The following is a 17914-nucleotide window of genomic DNA, read 5'->3' as shown; positions in this document are numbered from 1 at the left end:
CCTGAATTAAAGACAGAGACCATTATCGTTGCCAAATCAATTAAAAATATGTGGTTCAAGAGCTAGTGTATGCCAATCATATATAATATTCGGAAACAGATTGAAATAAAATAAAATCGTCCTGGTTCAATCACCCATGAAAATTTACATTCAGCAATATTAATCTAGTCCGTTACAGTAAGTCTTTACCTGGTTTGTAACTTCTAGTGTGTTCGGGTTGTAGGTAGTGATGGCATGGGTCCCAACGGAAAAGACTCTCTTATATCTAAAACACAGAAAAAAGGAAAGTGTACATTTAACGAAAGAGGACTGACCATTACAATGTAAGCACATACATACTTCGATTCAGAGATTTTTGTCAAAAGTGCACTGTACTTAACCTCCTTACATTTGCAGTAAGCATTTTACTGTCACTGGAATGTAGACTGATTATTTACAGAAGTAAAATCACCCTAGATTATCTTGGTGAAGAGTGAACTAGTGTTCATACTGTGAATTATTTACTACACACAGACAACATTTGGTGTGCATTCAATAGAGGTTTACAAGGAGAGAGAGACAGGATATAAAAGGTCAACTGTAAAACCCCCGCCCTTCTCTGTCAGTTGCTCATGTGATGTTTTGAGAGAATTATGCAAGGGTGTAAACAAGTTATAAACTTCGGATTCTAAATTTAAAAATAAAAGAGCTGTGGCAGCTTGGCAGACCGTAGCAACGAAGAACAAGAACTACAATTCAGATCAGGGGCTCATGAGAGTGAAATGGAGAAAGCATGTCATAACACAGTCAACAAACATCGGTTAACAAGTGGGAGTGCAAAAAGAAAATGTTTCAACACTTAAGCCTTGATTCGGTGTACTCGGTTATTTAGTAAGGTAAAACAATATCCAGTGAAAACTGACAATGCAGCGAAGAGTATTTACTTGGTGCCGTATTCTAGATTAAGCACCATACAATGAATAATACCCTCTACACAACCTTCACCTTGGAAACACTCCTTACCAAGTTGCTGGTGTTAAACCTACATGGGTCACACAGTGGAACAACAAACGAATTTATGTATGTGGTATATGCATAGTCTGAAACTGGTGGAAAGCAGCCAATGCCGGTCTTGATGGGTATGGAATATCTTTTCCAGATTCTGTGTGCAGGGATGGAAAAAGGCACGCTGACTTGTGTTTTTTTCTCCAGTCCGATGGTGTCTTTGCTGCGGGTGTCCTGAGACGCATCAGAGATGGTGGGCCTGACTGCAAGTTAAGAGTTCGAGATGTTTGCGATGGGTTTGCAAATGATGCACCTGGTGTTTGAAGAAGATGAGGGGCAGCAGGGGGGAGCCATTGGAGTTTCATCAGAGACTTAAGTACTATTATGCACTGTGGCCATACAGTGATTTTTGATGTTTTATCTGCGAGTAGTACTACAAGCTGGCAGCTGCTGTTTAAAAAAACACTTATTAAATGACTAACAATCCGTATACTGCATAAGTGCAGGAGGACTGGGTCAATGCCAGATATACACCGGAGAACAAGTTACATCTAATTTAACTAAATGCTACTTGTTTTCATTTATTCAGAGGTTATCCTGAAATCCGACATTATGTCGGACTCTCTTGGATCTAGCTGGACACCCATAATTTAGTACACAAAGATCTTTCTGTTAAAGTACTGGCGGCACCAGCACCATAGAGCTTTTTTTATCACTGCAGCCGTACTTTTTTAAACTCTTAAATCATACCCATTTTTCACCGCATCCCAACTGTAGTCAAACATGATGTAGCTACCAGAAACTCAGATTGAGACATCAAGGGGAAATTGAGAAAAGGGAAGTTAAACACATAATTTGCTCAATGAACTGGATGCAATGTGCAATAAAGAGGAAGTCCCTGAACTGCACTTTGCCTAAAAACTGCAGTTGCAGCTCCTCTTCAAAGTGTGCCAACAAAGCATGTCTGTAACTAATTTGATTGTGGTCATACAGTGTCATTTGAGTCAAAGTGGAGGTGATGTTGCAACATTAACTGTGATAAGCATTCAAACATAAACATTACAAAATAAATAACACGCATATGCAGACAAAGAGGTTTAATACTTATCACCCAAGTCTTGAGGGCCCACACTACTCACCAATAATTCAAGGCTTCCATTTGGCCAGGCACATACAGCCGTCAAGAAGCCAGTACCTGCACACTTATCCCACACAACCCAGGTTTATCGGGAAATCAGACTCCTCTGCTCCTCCAATGACTGCCACATCAAAATACAAATACTTTCATGGTAGGTCCCTTTACAGTGCAGGTTCCTACATACAAAATTATTTAAAGATCATAGACCTCAAATTGATTTCAGACAAACAGGTTTGAAGTGAAGAGCCATTTCTGTCATTAAGGGTATAAATTCAGGAAAAACATTTTAACCCTAAACTTCAATTCGCCACCTTGCTGTGTTGAGGTAGAGTTACTTTGTAAGGAACTGAAAAGCGCACTAAGTGCTAGGCAGCTGTAATAGAAGGCAAAAATGATGACGTGGACAGGGAATGATAAACTGAGATAGAGAAAGCCTCCTTTAAAACACGCCTTCGACAAAGAAGCAATGTTTCTTCCGCGACCGAGCAAGGAGACCACAATCCATAGTAGAAAATCATCATGACTCGACCACAGGTTCTTCAAATGAATGTGAACGTAAAACGTGTGTACAGCATGTTCAGGAATTAAAACACAACTCATGTGCCAATACTTCAAACTCTTCCCAAAGTAGGTTTCCGTGCAGGGAGATGGGTTTGGAAGATCATACAGGCAAGCAGGGAATGACAGGGGGGAGGATCCAAAGCAGGTTAGGAACGCAAATGCACCAAGCAATCAGACATGGTAGTGCGCGCACACGCGATTTAATTTACTAGACTACTTGATATTATTTTATCGTGCGTTTGTTCAAGTTGATCTTCTTTATCAAGAAACTTTGATGGGTTAGTCTGTGTTCAACAAAGGGGCTTTTTACAATGCATTCCACGCAGGCACTCCAGGAATGAGAATAATGTGCCTTCCCTTTAACAAAATACACAGTTAGTGTTGCGTGTCGCTCTGCATTTAAAATATGGTGACTCGACTACTCGGTCTACATCAACAGGGCTAATGAGTTCTGACATAGGGCTTTCACAATAGCATTGTCGAACTAAATAAACTGAGTAATGAAACGAGCTCAATGTATGGACTGTGAAAGAAAAGACGAGCCTTCAAAGCATCCATTCACTCCTTCAGTCCGCAGATCAAGACAACTTTATGAAATGAGCCAATAACCAGGAAAAAAAGCTAAAGCTCGCCCAGAGGTTTTCTGCGTTCGTGATACACTCAAACAGCTTAAGGGAAAACAGCCAAGGATTCTGCAATACCACTGCTAACATTGCTGAGCTTCTTGAAACGTGTTAAGTTGGAAACAGAGCAAGTTCGCATTACTTGTCAAGTTCAAATTCTTTAAACGCAAAAGTTTTAAAGATCCTTTCATACATATGACTTGATATATGAACCGGGTGACACACATTTTGAGTATGTCACCCTGCTTGACTTTGGGACAATCCAGAATTTTGAATACTTCTGAAGTCAAGGTTGGAACAAAACACCAAACAATCTGATCACATGCTAGCCCTGAAAAAACTACTAAGATCTTGTCTCCTGTTTTTGAACTGTTGCACAGTTGTAAGCTTCACCTGACCAGAATGATGTGATTGGGATGGTTGACCATACTGTGTGTAACAAAACTAAATTTGTTTGTAGCAAGCTGGTCACTTGAAGGATTACACTAAACCAGAAAAACTGTGTTACCACCGTGAGAAAAGTAAATTCTAATCAATGAAGCGAATAGTGCTTCAATCCCATAATCTCTAACCTAACAACTGACAACCAATGGGATCCTCCGTATGAACTAAACAGTAAGTAAGTGTCCATGGAGATGCTTGCACCCTTTTATTCGATTAATGGAGAGTCCAAACCTGCAAAGCAATGCACCAGAACATAGGTTGAAATGTAAGAATTGCAGAAGTCAAGCCCATACATACCACAGACTTAGCACTTCTGAACATCCCAATAAACACACCCTGGACCTTTACTCTCAACCTATACCTGCAGCCAATGATAGAAAGGGAGTGGTCAAACACATTTTCTTCAGAGGGGGAATTGCAGATTACAAATATAAGTAACTATGATACAGAAGATCCTTACAGATACATTTAGTACCCTTTTACCCAGAATCGTGGAACAGTACAAATAATATATTTTGGCACACAATCTTATAAATAGTTGCATACGTTAATTAAAAAGCCCATGAGCTCAAATAATGCTAACGGAAAGCAAGTGGCAGAACCAATGTAGGGGAATTTCGGATGTGTTGCAGGGACACATTGAAATGAAAAAATCAGATGCCTCTTTGGACCTCACTGCTAACACAGGGTTCATCTGTAGGAGGGAAGCCAGGAACCACAAACCCATTTGAAATGCAGAAAACAAAATGAATAGCGAATGCCTTGGAGACAAGGACATAGACCATCGTTCTAGAGAACAAGCTATCCAAGTATCTCCTGTCCTAGTAAAACTTTGCACTCACTGGATGTTTGCTATTGCCAGTCTCTTCCCGAGCACACAGAAATACCGAAGGACATACAGGTCATTGTATCAATTCTGGAGTACTTGCATCATTGTTGCGTGACTCACAGCACCTTTCATATATTTCCAAAGTGGATTGTTTGCCACTATTCATGTAATTAGGTTACTGCGCTTCTCCACACCATTACCTTCAAGTGGAATTGCTCCAATACCACCTCTACTATGCAACAAGATGCTCGATTGATCGAACGTGCTTCCACGCGTCCGCAGTAATCCTTTCCTGGAATTATTGCAACCACCTTATTGCTTGCCCCTTGCTATTACGCTTGGCCAAAATTACCTCAGGCATGTAATTTTTACATCCGGATGATGATCCCAATTTTGTTTCTACAGGATCGAAAAATCGTCGACCTTATATGCCCCGTAAACGCAATTGAATTATTTACTGATCTGTAACGGTGTAACTACTATTGTTTGTGTGTTGCAATTCTTTATACAGCCTACTTTTGAAGTTGTGAATTTCTGTTAATTTGTGTCATTTTGTTATATATGTTGCGTTGGATGCAGGATTGTGTCCCACTTTATTCTTGTGTTTTATGTGAGTTGATACATTATTAAATATTTCAGTCCGGCTGGACAGCTTTAATATAGCACTGATTTCAGGCTTATATTCATTGTTTTGTGTGTGAATATCTTGTGTCAGGGACCACTATGTAATTGTAGCGTATTGCCAGTCTCTTCAGCACCACAGCACAGGTTTCAGTGGAAAAGGAGAAAAATACTATAGTCCAGTTGACTTGAAAATCGAAAAACCCTAAAGAAGGAGCAATGACGAAGTAGGAACGCCACATTGTGGTTATGGAAGAATGTAGGGAATAGAACAGAATAGGAAGGGATAGACATTGCCTGCTGATGCCTCACCCAGCAGAAAAACAAGCAGGATAAGTTTTAGGTTTTTGGCCCTCTTGCTTAACTGGCTAAATGACAAATAACGATGCATTGGCTGCAGCATGCTGGCCCCTTTCTTTCAATTATGGAAACAGGAGGCTTAAGAATGGATGTTTGCAGAGGAAATGTGCATGAAACGTGCAAACTGATTATAAAGTGGAGGAAGCCTTGAATGAGAGGCAGGCGATGCTGACTGAGTTGACCTCAGATGGAGTGATGCCTATTGCAACCCAGGTAGCAGCCTCCATATTAAGGCGCCTATGAATGTGATTGCCTTTCTTTTTTTTGTCCTCATCTCACCTATAAGCATATAGCAGAGTGTTACAGCCGTTATGTCTCTGGGCTCCCTCCGGCAAACTGCAATTGCTTAGGTCTCCCGACCAACTCCTTACACTGGATTTAAGGTGTAATCATAGGACCGGGTACCTGCGCTGTTAATTACCTAAGCAACCTTAGATCTTGGCTCATGTTAAGAAGGGGTTGCCAGAGATTAGTCAGAGTGCTGCTAGGACCGGTAAGGTCGAGGCGGGCCATTGCCAATGCCGATTTGAGCCATTCTTCCGTTCTTGGGGGGCTTGGGTCTTTCCACTTCTCACAGATTTCTCTATGTGCCAACAGAATAAGACATAGTAATAGTCCTTTATCCCTCACTGCAAGGTCCTTTGTTGAAACGCAGTCATCGGCAAAAAAGACCAAAGACCCATTTACCACTCTATTCAAATCAAAGATCCGGCAAAGAAAATTCCCAATCCCTTTCCAAAACAAACCCAATGCCGGACACTCAAAAAAAAACATGGATGTAATCGGCTTTAGGGGCAATACATCTGTAACATTTTGTCTCGGGGCTGGGGCAAATTTCGTGATTTTAGCTGGGCTATAGTATATTTTATTGGTGACAAAGGAGTGGTTCTTCCTTAAACTGGCTGATTTTGTGAATTTATAAAGAAGTTTCAAAGAAGGTTCCAGGAGATCCCCTATTATGAACTCAAAGGGGGATTGATTCCATGCAAAGGCCTGTGTTGGAATAGTCTGATCATCTGCTTCTACCAGTTTTCTATCCCAAATTGAAACTTCTTTCAACGGTTGTGGTGATAAAAAGAGAAGCTCTGTGTCCCAGTCACCCCTTACCCCTCCGCTCTCCGTCTCAAACCAGGATTTTATTTGCAAACACAAACTTGGATATACCAGGACCTATTCTAGCTCTTAATGCCTCCCATGGATGTATACCATTCATATCCCCCAGATCTGACCAAATAGAGACTCCAGCTCTCCAAATATGTACAGCCAACCCATCTTTAAGACAAAGAGGGGTCCCCGGGGAGTCCCAGACAGGGGCATGGTCCAAATAGTAGCTTATCCCACACCTGTTTCTTACTTTATGCCAGATTTCAAGTGCATTTTTGGGACCTTCAAACGTACTTTTTTGAAAAATGTCAATGACCCAAATTTATAAAGAAACCCTTCTGTACTGTCGCCCCCCTCATTCTTGAACAGCTCTCCATACAATGCTCCCCACGCTGAACCTGCCGGGTTTGCCAGAAGCATCCGGGTGGCTTTAAATTGGAATGCTACCAAATACCAGCTGATGTCTGGAAGAGCTAGCTCGCCCTTAACCAACCGCCGCCTTAGTTTCTTCCATGACAATCTCACTCCTTTGTCTCCCCATACAAACCTCTCGATCTTACTCTGTATTTTCTTAATACCTTGCTGGGGGAATGTCAGGGGGACGGCATTAAAAATATAGGTCAGCTTGGGAAGGATAGTCATCTTGACCAAGTTTACCGTACCGAATATAGTTAGGCGGAGATTCTTCCATCTTGCAAACAGAAGGTCTAACTTCTTAGTAACTTTTCCCAGGTTAAAAGGAGCAATCTTGTCCGTTCTCTAACTATAGTGATGCCTAGATATTTAAATTCCATACTGGCCTGTCCCCTCCACTGCTCAATATTCCAGCACATTACCTCAGTCTTGGAGGAATTGGCCAGATAACCAGAAATTAAGTCAAATTCCCTCTAGAGGGTCTCAACCCTCAGGATGGTTGCTGCTGGGTCACTAGTATAGAGGATAATATTGTCCCCATAAAGTGCTATTTTTGACGAATACTGCTGAGATTTAAAAGGGAGAATTTGATCATCTAGCCTTATTGCCTGGGCCAACGGCACTATGTATAAGTCAAATAGCAAGGGTGATAGGGGACACCCTTGCCTGGTTCCCCTCTATCTCAAAACTAGAAGTGAGTGAACCGTTAATCAGGATTTTTGCTGAGGCTCCCTCGTAACATTCTCTTAGGGTGTGAATAAACACAGGCCCACAGCCCATTGCTTCTAGTACCTCCCAAAGATAAAACCAGCAAACTCTATTGAACGCCTTGGCGGCATTTAAAGTGATTACCATCAAGGGTTGTGCTCTAATTATGGCGCGATCGATATTACCTATGAGAAGCTGCGTTTGCTCCTGTATATATAGTCCATTGATTAATCCCTTTTGGTCGGAATTGACCAATCCGGGAGCCAATTTGGCTAATCTCCCTGCTAATATACCCATAAGATTTTATAGGCGGAATTTAGCAGGGAGATCGGACGATAGGAGTCTGCTCTCAGGGGGTCCTTCCCGGCCTTAGTTATTAACACGATAGTTGCCTCTCTCCATGAACTGGGGACTTTCGCTGTTGGATTGTAAATTGACTGAAACATTGTTCCCAAGAATGGGGTAACCTCGTCAGCCAGATGTTTGTAAACCTCATTTGGGAGGGCGTCCAGGCTAGATGCTTTCTTATTTTTTGATAGCCTAATTTGAGTTCTTATCTCTTGTAAAGAGATCGAGGGATCCAGGAGATCTTTACCTGCTTGCGTGAGGGAGGATAGAGATTTGGTGCTCAGCCATGTCCGTATTTGATGTTGTGAGGGACATATGTTCTCTTTATATAAATCTGAGAAAAGGGAGAGCAGGCAGTTCTTTATATCTCCTATATCCTTAGACTTGTCCCCACCGTAACTTATAATGAGCTTGCTAAGGTTGTTTTTAATGCGGTCAGATCTAGATTTCTATGCAAGTAGGGCGCTGGCCTTCTCACCATACTCATAGTTCTCCATGCTCCTATTTAGCCATTTGGCCTTACATTGGTCCTTTAACTTCCCTCTAAGATCTTGTCTGGCTAGTTCAAGGTCTTCCTGCGCCTCAGTCGTCCTTTCTGGAGGTCCCCCTATTGTACAGGAAAAATCAGTCTCTAGGCTCTCAATTTTGTCCTCCCTCAGTTTTATCCCCTGACTTTCAGCTCGGTTTTTAGCCACTTCCGCGCGGATGACAAAGCCAGCTCGTCATGGGCGATACCTGCGCTACGCGCATGACGAGCTGGCTTTGTCACGCAACCCGCGATTTTTGAAAATCCAGCGCACAGCGGGAAAACGCGGTAGCACGGAAGCGGTTAGAGCATATAAGGCCATGGAACCGACCCCTTATATTGGCCTTTAAGGCATCCCAAACTATTTCCATACTCGTGGAGCCTATATTGATCTAAAAAACCTCTAGGGAGGATGCTTTGATACTCTGAATAATATCAGAGTCAGCCAATTTTCCCCTATTGAGTGTCCACCTAGTCTGAGTTGAATTCATTATTTCATTTGATGAAAACAACACAGGGGCATGATCTGAAAGAAGAAACGGGAGGGTGGATATAGAGGATGTTTTAGTCAGGAGTTCTTTACTCACTAATATATAGTCAAATCCTAGAGAAGTGATGTTTCTTTTTTTTACTATAAAAAGTGAACTTGGCTTCTTCACCCATCTTCCCGCTCCAGGCATAAGCCAAATCTAGGTCGTGAATCAAGTTCTTCATTGCACGCCGAATACGGGGTGCCTCTATATATTGGCTTTGGTTTGACCTATGAGTTGAGGAAAGAGAGAAGACCCCACTTGTTCCAGGGAACAGGGTACAGTAGACAACAAAGTCAAAGGGGAATCCCTGGAAATACTATTTTTTTTAATCACTCTCTTATGTGTTGTATACCACACACATCCAGGGATTCCCCTTTGACTTTTTTTTGGTTTGACCTATACCTTAGGGGATCCAAGAGGACATTGAAATCTCCCCCCACAATCATTGGCGGGTTCTCCAGAATCAGTTTTGAATAAAGTTTGGAGATATAAGATGCATCGTCTGACCGTAAAAGGAAGCACAGGTCAAATCCTTACCCTCGATATTCAAACGTGCAACGATCCACCTCCCCGTTTGGTCTGTCTGGATAGATTTAATTGAACACACCAACCCCCCACTTCATCACAATCGCAACTCCCCCGTTATTTATGGTTCGACTAGAAAAACAAAAACTCTCAACCCAAGGAGTATTAGAAAACATCTTTTTAGATTCCTCGGAGGTCAAATGTGTCTCTTGTAGGATACATATATGCACCTCGGAAAGCTCTAAATACTTCATGAACTGTTACCCCTGCCATTGGTTAGAAATCTCTTGTCCAAAGCAGCTCGCCCATGTGGTGAACTCCTAGAGTGAGATGAGTGTTTTTTCATTTTATCCCTTTGCTCCCCACCCAGTGCCCCTCTACCCCACGCCCCACCATCCTGGGCCCCTAAACTCTCATAAGGAACCCTCCCTACCAGAATAGGCGAACCTATATGGCTCCACCCACCTCATAGAACAGAAAAGTAATTTCTACAACAACGAGGAAATAAATGAACAGTCCAAAATGCGGCGATGGAAAACATTCTTATATTGCTATTCTACCCGCGTTTTAATTTTGTGTAGTTATTTCCCAGATTTCTCCCCTCTGATCTTTTCCATAAATTCGTCCACCTCTTCGGTTGTACGGAAGAGGTGCATTTGGTTGTTAAACATAGCTCTTAGCTGGGCTGGAAATCTCAACTGGGCCTTCACACCTAGGCTTTTTAACTCCTCCATCCTACACCCTAAATCCCATTGCCTAGTGGCTGTTGTGTGGAATAGGTCTGAACTTATCTGGAAGACAAATGGCTCTTGGCCTGTAAGTGAAAAGGAAACTGACCCTTCTTTAAGGCCTGCCGACAGTATCTGTTCTTTGACATTATAGGAGAGGAAGTTGACCAGGATCTTCCTAGGCTTATGTTGGCCGGGTTTTTTCTTGAAGGGATCCCGATGGACCCTTTGAATCTCTGATGTCAAATTTACATCCGGGAAACCTTTAAAGACTGTCCCTTGTAGCAGTGAGATAACAAATCCCTTAAGGTCTGTCCCTTCAAGGTCCTCTGGTATGTTCAGGAGTCTCAGATTATTTTTTCGTGAGTGGTTTTCCAACCTTTCCAGGTCTTCTCTTAGTGCCTTATTCTGGATTGCCAACTTTGCCATGTCCATTGTGGCAGACTTAATTGCTTTCTTAATAATTGGTATCTCTGCCTCTATTTGGTCCGTTCTCGCGGCCACCTCCTCCAATTTCTGGGCCAGCACCTCACAGGAAGACTTGATTGCCGCCTGATTGGCTTCAGAGACCGAAAAGGTCCGCTAGGTCCGCCTGATTTATCTCTGAAATTTTGAAACCACTTATCTCCCCCTTCATTGCAATCAAAATGTCAGAAAGAGTGTGCACCCCTGACCCTACAGTTCCAGGATACTCAGACTCCGCACACCCAGTTTCACTAGTCATAGTCGTACCCCCCATAATTACAGCTTCATTTGTCTTCTCTCGCAGGTCTTCAAAAGGAGGGTTAGGCTGAACATGCGGATCCTGAACCTTCTAAGGCATTAAATCTTTTGGACAGCATTACTTCTAGGTGGGACCCGGGTGAGGTCTGGGGGTTTTACAGTAGGCTGCCTGGTCTCCCTCTGCTTACATTGCTGAAACGGAGTCAACAGGGGGGAGGCTTTGCTGTCACCATTTGGTACCTTAGTTTAGGTTTTAGATTTAACCTTAGCTTTAGGCAATCCTCCTTCCATTTCCTCTTGGGTGTTTAGTTCAGTCGCACCGCTCAAGCTTGTTGTAGAAGACATAAGTCTCTGGTACGTTTTTAAGGAAGGGGTTATTTTGTTTTTAAAAACAATTCTTCTCTTCCCCCTACCTTTTAGTCTACTTTTTGGAGCCTCTCTTGCCTTTGCTCCTGCTTCCACTTCCACCTCCCCAGTTGCTACACCTTGTCTCTTCTGTGGACCCCTATCACCCTTCACCAAAATAGGAGGAGATTTCCTGGGGGTCACTATTGGTAAAATAATATCTGAATTTTGCAGCAAGTGGGCTGTCCTGGCCCTTCGAGTATAGCGACTTACTTTTGGGGGCAAGAGAGGGGGAGAGACCTGCTTTTGCCTTCTCTGCCGCTTTTCCTGCTGCTTTCTCCGCCTCTCCGCCTCTGGCACCTCTGCCTTCGTAGCCCCCACCTCCACCTCCACCTCCATACAACACGGGGAGAAAACACTGCAAGCCTCCCAAGCACCAAGGTACGGGGATGATTACCCTACCGGAGGCTGCACCGGGAAAAAGGCCGATATTCAGAGGCTCTCCAGGAAGACTAAACTGCCCCCAGATTAACGCACTGTTCTTAAGCCCCCCAACTCCCCTGTACAGCGAGCTACTCAGCGGGCTACTTAGCTTAAATATGCCAACTTCAGAGCCCCCAAACGCAGGCTCGGTGTGTTCAGCGCTGATCGGAGAGTGAGACCAAAAGCAAGCGGCGTTGCGGCGTCTCCGCAGCCGTGCAGCCTCCTCCCACCTCCAATCAGTATGCTCGTGCTCGTCGGAGAAAGCGGACTCCTCACCTGTGCTGCGGCAGCCCCTGGCGCCCTCTCGCATGGCCCCCTCAAACATCCGGGCAGTGAAAATATGCAAGACATGAAAAAGAAACCATCGCCAAAGCCTCAAAACTGCATTCCGTAATCCATGAGGTGAGCGCAGCCGCGACAGTCTAGCTAGCGGCCACCATATTCCTTTCCTCCCCCTTGTTATTGCCTTTCTGTAACAGACTTGGTGGATCTATGTGCTCTCCAAACTGATGGAAAGTGTGTATATGAACTCACTTTACAGGTGAATAGAACAAATGGCATTACGAAAATTAAATCACGTAAGGATATTATTGTGCCTAAGTCACCTTATGGATGGTAATTCCGCCTTCTTTCCTAATGCCTCGTTTAACATTGATTTATAGAGAAGATGCTAATACATAATGGTTAAAAAAAAACACATGTAAGCTTGTGGATTAGTTGATGTGCCGTCATTTATCACCCTCCATACTAGGTCTGTATTAAAACTAAGCCCTGATGGAGATTCAAGTAAATAGGAACTTGGTATTGCAATGTTTCTCCTTGTAAAACTCAATAATCATCACTGAAGGATTTGTTCAAATTTTTTCCTTCCGCTTGGTAGTCACATCCTTTATAGGGCCTTAATTGGGGTCTTTGAACTGCTACTGCTAAGTTTTTTTAAACAATTACCATGTGTGCTTTTCAACGGTTGACTTGAGAAGTTGCGTTTTTGGTTGACTTTATTGCTGCTTGCTCCATTCTATTCTATTCCCTACATTCTTCCATAACCACAATGTGGAGTTCCTACTTAACCATTACTCCTTCTTTAGGGTTTTTTGATTTTCAGGTCAACTGGACTATAGTATTTTTTTCCCCTTTTCCACTGACACCTGCGCTGTGGTGCGGAAGAGATTGGCAATAGCAAACATTCAGAGAGTGCAAAGTTTTACTAGGACAGGAAATACTTGGAGTTTGTGGTCTATTCTGGGCACAGGAAAGCCCGCAATTTTAACATCCCAAAATTCCACCTCAACAGGACGCCCACAATTTTATAAATTGGAGACAGTGTTAAACCTCAGTTTCATAAGGAAATGTGTCCTCGTGGTAAGGCACCTTCCAACAGATCAAAAATATCAGGAATACAGTCAATTAAGTCAACTTCAACAGTACCCAAACAGGGGTACGTCTGAAGAAAAATTCTACAGATCCATTCTGACACCTGGGGGTAATTCTAAGGTAAGGAATCCATGACTAATTGTGTCTGTCAGATACAGAGTAATAACAATCTACCCGTAAATGGCTATTGACTTTAACATATGCTTTTCAAAGCCAGTAGGTCAGGCCTACTACCATTAGCATAACATTTAAGCCATACTGCTAACAGTCTCTCGCCATGGTTTGTGCAAGTGAATCACCAAAACACTATGGTGATCTGGGAGATATCAAACAAAAACTTTAGCACAGTGTGATATCAATCCATCCCTAAAAGCCAATTGCCTTTAACACATGTTTTACACCATAAGCAAGTAATGACTTCTTGCTAGGTCATAACATTTCATTATAAGCAAATCACACCTAAAGAATTTGACATAACTTTTCACAATGAACCAATAAGGCCCCTAGCCTTTACCAATGGTGTGGCACTATACATACAACACAAGTCTACTGAAGAGTGCATGAACTTGCAACGATTAGGCATACATTTATAAAATTACAAACATGTAAAAGAATTGCAGTTGGTAAAACAATATAACAAGAATCATCACAATAAAATTCGACACCCAGGTTTTGTAAAAGTGAGTGAGCAACACAAAAATCCTCGTCTGCTATGGTAATCTGTGAAATTATATGTAACTAAATACCATTTTACAGCCTGTAACATAATGTGATAACAATCGACTGCTAGAAGCCTAATACCTTTACCATATGCTTCTGTGTACGGAGGTTGAGCTTTCCCATGAGGCAAACATCAGGCATACATACAGACATAAAATTAAAGACATATACAAAATTACAGTTGACAAAGTAAAATAGCCTCTCTCCTAAGAGAGCCTAACAAGGATTATTGTAGTGCTGATCTTCTGTCCCTGCGGTTTGTTCGGGTGGGTGACCAAAACCCTTGCCTATTATAGCAATCTGTGGGATTCCACGTAACAAAATTTGTAATCAACAGGCTTAAACACAATATAATAACAAGCCTTCCTTGAAAGCCTATTGTCGTTAACACACAATTTTTTCATTCAGTAGGTCAGTCCTACCTGCGTGGTCATAAAATTTCAGTTCAAACGTATGAAATCTGGTATGACTTTTCCCAATGAACCAATAAAGTCTCTACCCTTTACCATTGGTTTCACACCTTACCCCCACACAGGCCTATTCCGGTACCCATAAACAGGCAACCATCTTACAATTCTAGAAGCACAAATATGTGGAGAAATGCAGCTTGCATAACAATATACAGCCAGTCTCAATAAGGCCCAATAAGAATCATCGTAGTGAAAACCTCAGGATTTGTCAGAGAGGGTGGCCAACGCAAAAGCCCTTGCCTACTACAGTAATCTGTGAGATTACATGTAACTAAATAGCTGTCTGGAGTCTGTAACACATTGTGATAACAACCAAAAGTTGAAGCTTTAACAAATGCCTTTCACAATACATAAGCTAGAATCCTCTCTTTGAGACGGGTTTCTGTTGCAGATAATATTCATTATAAGAGGCCAATTTTGGTTACACTGGAACTCTTACACATTCTGGTTTCTTTATCCCATCACAAGCTTGTGCTACCCTTTAATTAATCTCATTGTCCTGAAGACAACTCAACATTTCTAAAGAGTTCAAAACACAGTCAACAGCAAAGCACACTAATTACTATGATCAGGTGTACATTTATCAATACATAGTGAAAGTTGTTGCCAAAACATAATATTGCCACCTCTTCACTTATATGGTTATTGGTTTTTTGTACCTTGAGACAGTGCACAATTATTGATCTGCCTGCTTATTGCACCTTGAATGTGACATTTGTACGATTGCTATGTGGTCTACAAATGACTACACAATTAGGTTACGTTAATTTCTATATATATAGCGCCAAATCACGAGCAGGTCTCTAGGCGCTAAAACAGAACCCTAGACCAGGAGCCTAACGTGCCTCCTAAAGCTCGGCATGGCCAGATGGGCTTATCCAAACGCCAGAGTTAAAAGAAAGGTCTTAACCCCTTCGATGCTCATGACGAGCTCAGCTCGTCATGAGGTACACCTCTCGTACACTCATGACGAGCTGAGCTCGTCATGAACAATGGGAATTCATCATTTTCAGCGCACAGCATAAATATGCACCGCACCGATGGTGTTAAGACTTTTCCTAAACAGGAGTAAGGTGACTTCCCTGCGCAGGCTAGCCGGAAGCTTATTCCAAAGCTAGGGAATCGCAACTGAAAAAGCTCGCCCCCCCCCCAAGAGTGTTTTTATCAAAGTGTGAGCATGCCAGCAGGCTTGCCTCAGATAATTGGAGGCATCGTCCTGGCACGTATTTCTTCAAACGGTCTATGATGTAACTGCGTGCTGCTCTATGGAGGGATGTATGTGCAATGCACTGACCCTTAAACCCAACCCTCAGCTTGATTGGGAGCCAGTGCAGTTGTTGTAGCAGAGGTGGGGCACGTGGCATTGTACGTGTAGTTACTATACTTTTCTGGTTTAATTAAAAGCACCCATAAGGCTAGAGTGTATTAGTAGTTTTACTAAAGTAACTGTATGCTTCGAATATATTTCTTTGACTGCCCCCTTATATGCATATGGCGAAAAGCTGCTCACTCTTATGAAGTGTTTGAGGCCAACTACTCTGAAGTCTTTTCGAGTTCCCAATAGAGATTGAAATCCCCATAAATAGTGACATTAGATAACATGAGAAGAACTGCAAGTTCTCTAGAAATGTTTCCAGTGAAGTTATTATCATCCCTCCTCACAACCCCCAGGAAGGTAAATTACAATCATGCAGACAGAAGATAAAAAAAAAGAGGAGGAGGAAGAGAGAGAGAGAGCGAGACAAAGAGAAAGAGAAGTTGTTCTCATGAATAAGCACCACACTCTACATCTTCTCCCTTTCTATGTTAAGATGCGTTTTGGAGAAGATATCAGGGGACATCATTTCCGTGGTACGCTCAGAAGTTAAATTAAACCAAGTTGCAGTTAGTATGAGCACCAGAAAGAGTTTAAGAGTGTTGTGCTTAAGTATTTTTTTTAGGTAGTGGTCCTCAGGAAGGCAATGGCCTTGCAACTGAATAGTGTTATTGGTTGATCCTGGAGATTTCCATTTCCGAAGAATGCCTGCCTCATTCAAATAATCGGGTCACAGTGTGAGGTTTGATAGTCTCATTAAAGGAAGTGTGGTCAGAGACTGACTTCTTTTCCAAGATTGTGGCAAGGCTATGTGGAAAGCTGCACCCATTGGGATATGTAATATGTGTGGGCTACTGCTTTGGGTCCACAACTGCTAGATAATTTTTCTGTTTCTGGGTTTGTAAAGAAATGGAGTCTACATGAACCTTTGTATTTAATGAGAAATACGTTCTAGCGTTTTCTCCTAAATTGATATAGGTGCTTTGAGAATGGGTCCCGGGGAGACTTGGCATGAGCCTGTGTCCCCCTGGGATACTTTGCGCAATGGGACTTCCCACGCAGCGCGATTGGCTGGTTGGGGGAATGGGGAGGGGCTGGTTCGTGCTCGGAGCGGGAGGGTGACGTCACTCGACAGGAGTGAAGGAGCGGTGGAGTCGTGTTTTTGAGCGTCAGCTGAGAAAATTCCTGTCAGCGTTTGACAGTTATCGGCTGTAGCGGCGTTTGCAGTGTCAGCGGAGGTGCGGAGAGGCAATGTCAGCTGACGACATCGCCAGGAAGGCGATACGAGCGTTGGTGTCGGTCGGGCGCACAGATTTATTGCGCCCAGGAGCTGTCATGGAAGGCGCTGTGGAAGTGAAGCGTCCGAGGCGTTTGGCGGCAGAGGGGGTGAGTCGTGCTGTTGCGGCATGTAGGTCGGTGGTGAGCCGCTCTACAGAGCCTGCCTTTGAGGCCGCAGCGTCATCGTTAAGGTCCCGTCAAGCGCGCTCAGCAGGAAGTAGTGCTAGAGGAAAGAAAGCCCCGCTGTGCTCAGTTTCGGTCCCAGGTGCTTTGAGGGAAGGCCAGTTTGTTTTAGAGCTCCAGGCAAGGAAGAGAACAGGGAAAAGAGGCGGAAGGGCCAGCATAGCCTTGGAGAATAGGCAGCAGCAGGTGTAGCTGAGTGAGGAGGCTATGTTCAGGGAGTAAGTCACAGGAGACAGATGCGTCACAGGCGCCAGGTGTTTTATTTCTTCAGAAAGAAGCTGCATTTTCAGGAGGAACAACCTCAGTGAGATATGCTGTGGGCACTGCTAGCAACAAAGTTGAAATAGTGCCAGAGGTGTGTTTTGGAGGTCAGGCGAATGCGTTGGTGGACTACTCCAGCGACAGTGAGGAGGAAGATTTTTGTCAGGTGGAATCAGTGGCGTCTGAAGGTGCTAGGAGCGGAGAGCCAAAGAGGCTGCATTTTCAGGAGGAATACCCTCAGTGAGATATGCTGTGGGCACTGCTGGCAACAAAGTTGACATAGCGCCAGAGGTGTGTTTTGGAGGTCAGGCGAAAG

General features: G+C 43.2%; 1 protein-coding gene across 4 annotated transcripts in view; it reads right to left on the bottom strand.

Moving 5' to 3' along the window:
- The window catches only part of DNAJC13 (DnaJ heat shock protein family (Hsp40) member C13), a 1694551-nt gene that overhangs the window by 1517084 nt on the left and 159553 nt on the right, over positions 1–17914 (bottom strand). For all 4 annotated transcript variants that reach the window (XR_015300721.1, XM_086942056.1, XM_086942057.1 and 1 more), the window contains exon 3: positions 190–265. Coding sequence is in view for 3 of the 4 variants with exons in the window: in XM_086942056.1 (XP_086798182.1) it covers positions 190–265 (76 nt within the window). In the remaining variant the exon portion in view is untranslated. The remainder of the gene's footprint in view (positions 1–189; positions 266–17914) is intronic.

This window comes from Lissotriton vulgaris, chromosome 10 (genome assembly GCF_964263255.1).
Source record: "Lissotriton vulgaris chromosome 10, aLisVul1.2, whole genome shotgun sequence".
In the NCBI taxonomy this organism is placed as follows: Eukaryota; Metazoa; Chordata; class Amphibia; order Caudata; family Salamandridae; genus Lissotriton; species Lissotriton vulgaris.
This window is presented reverse-complemented; position numbering and strand designations above follow the sequence as displayed.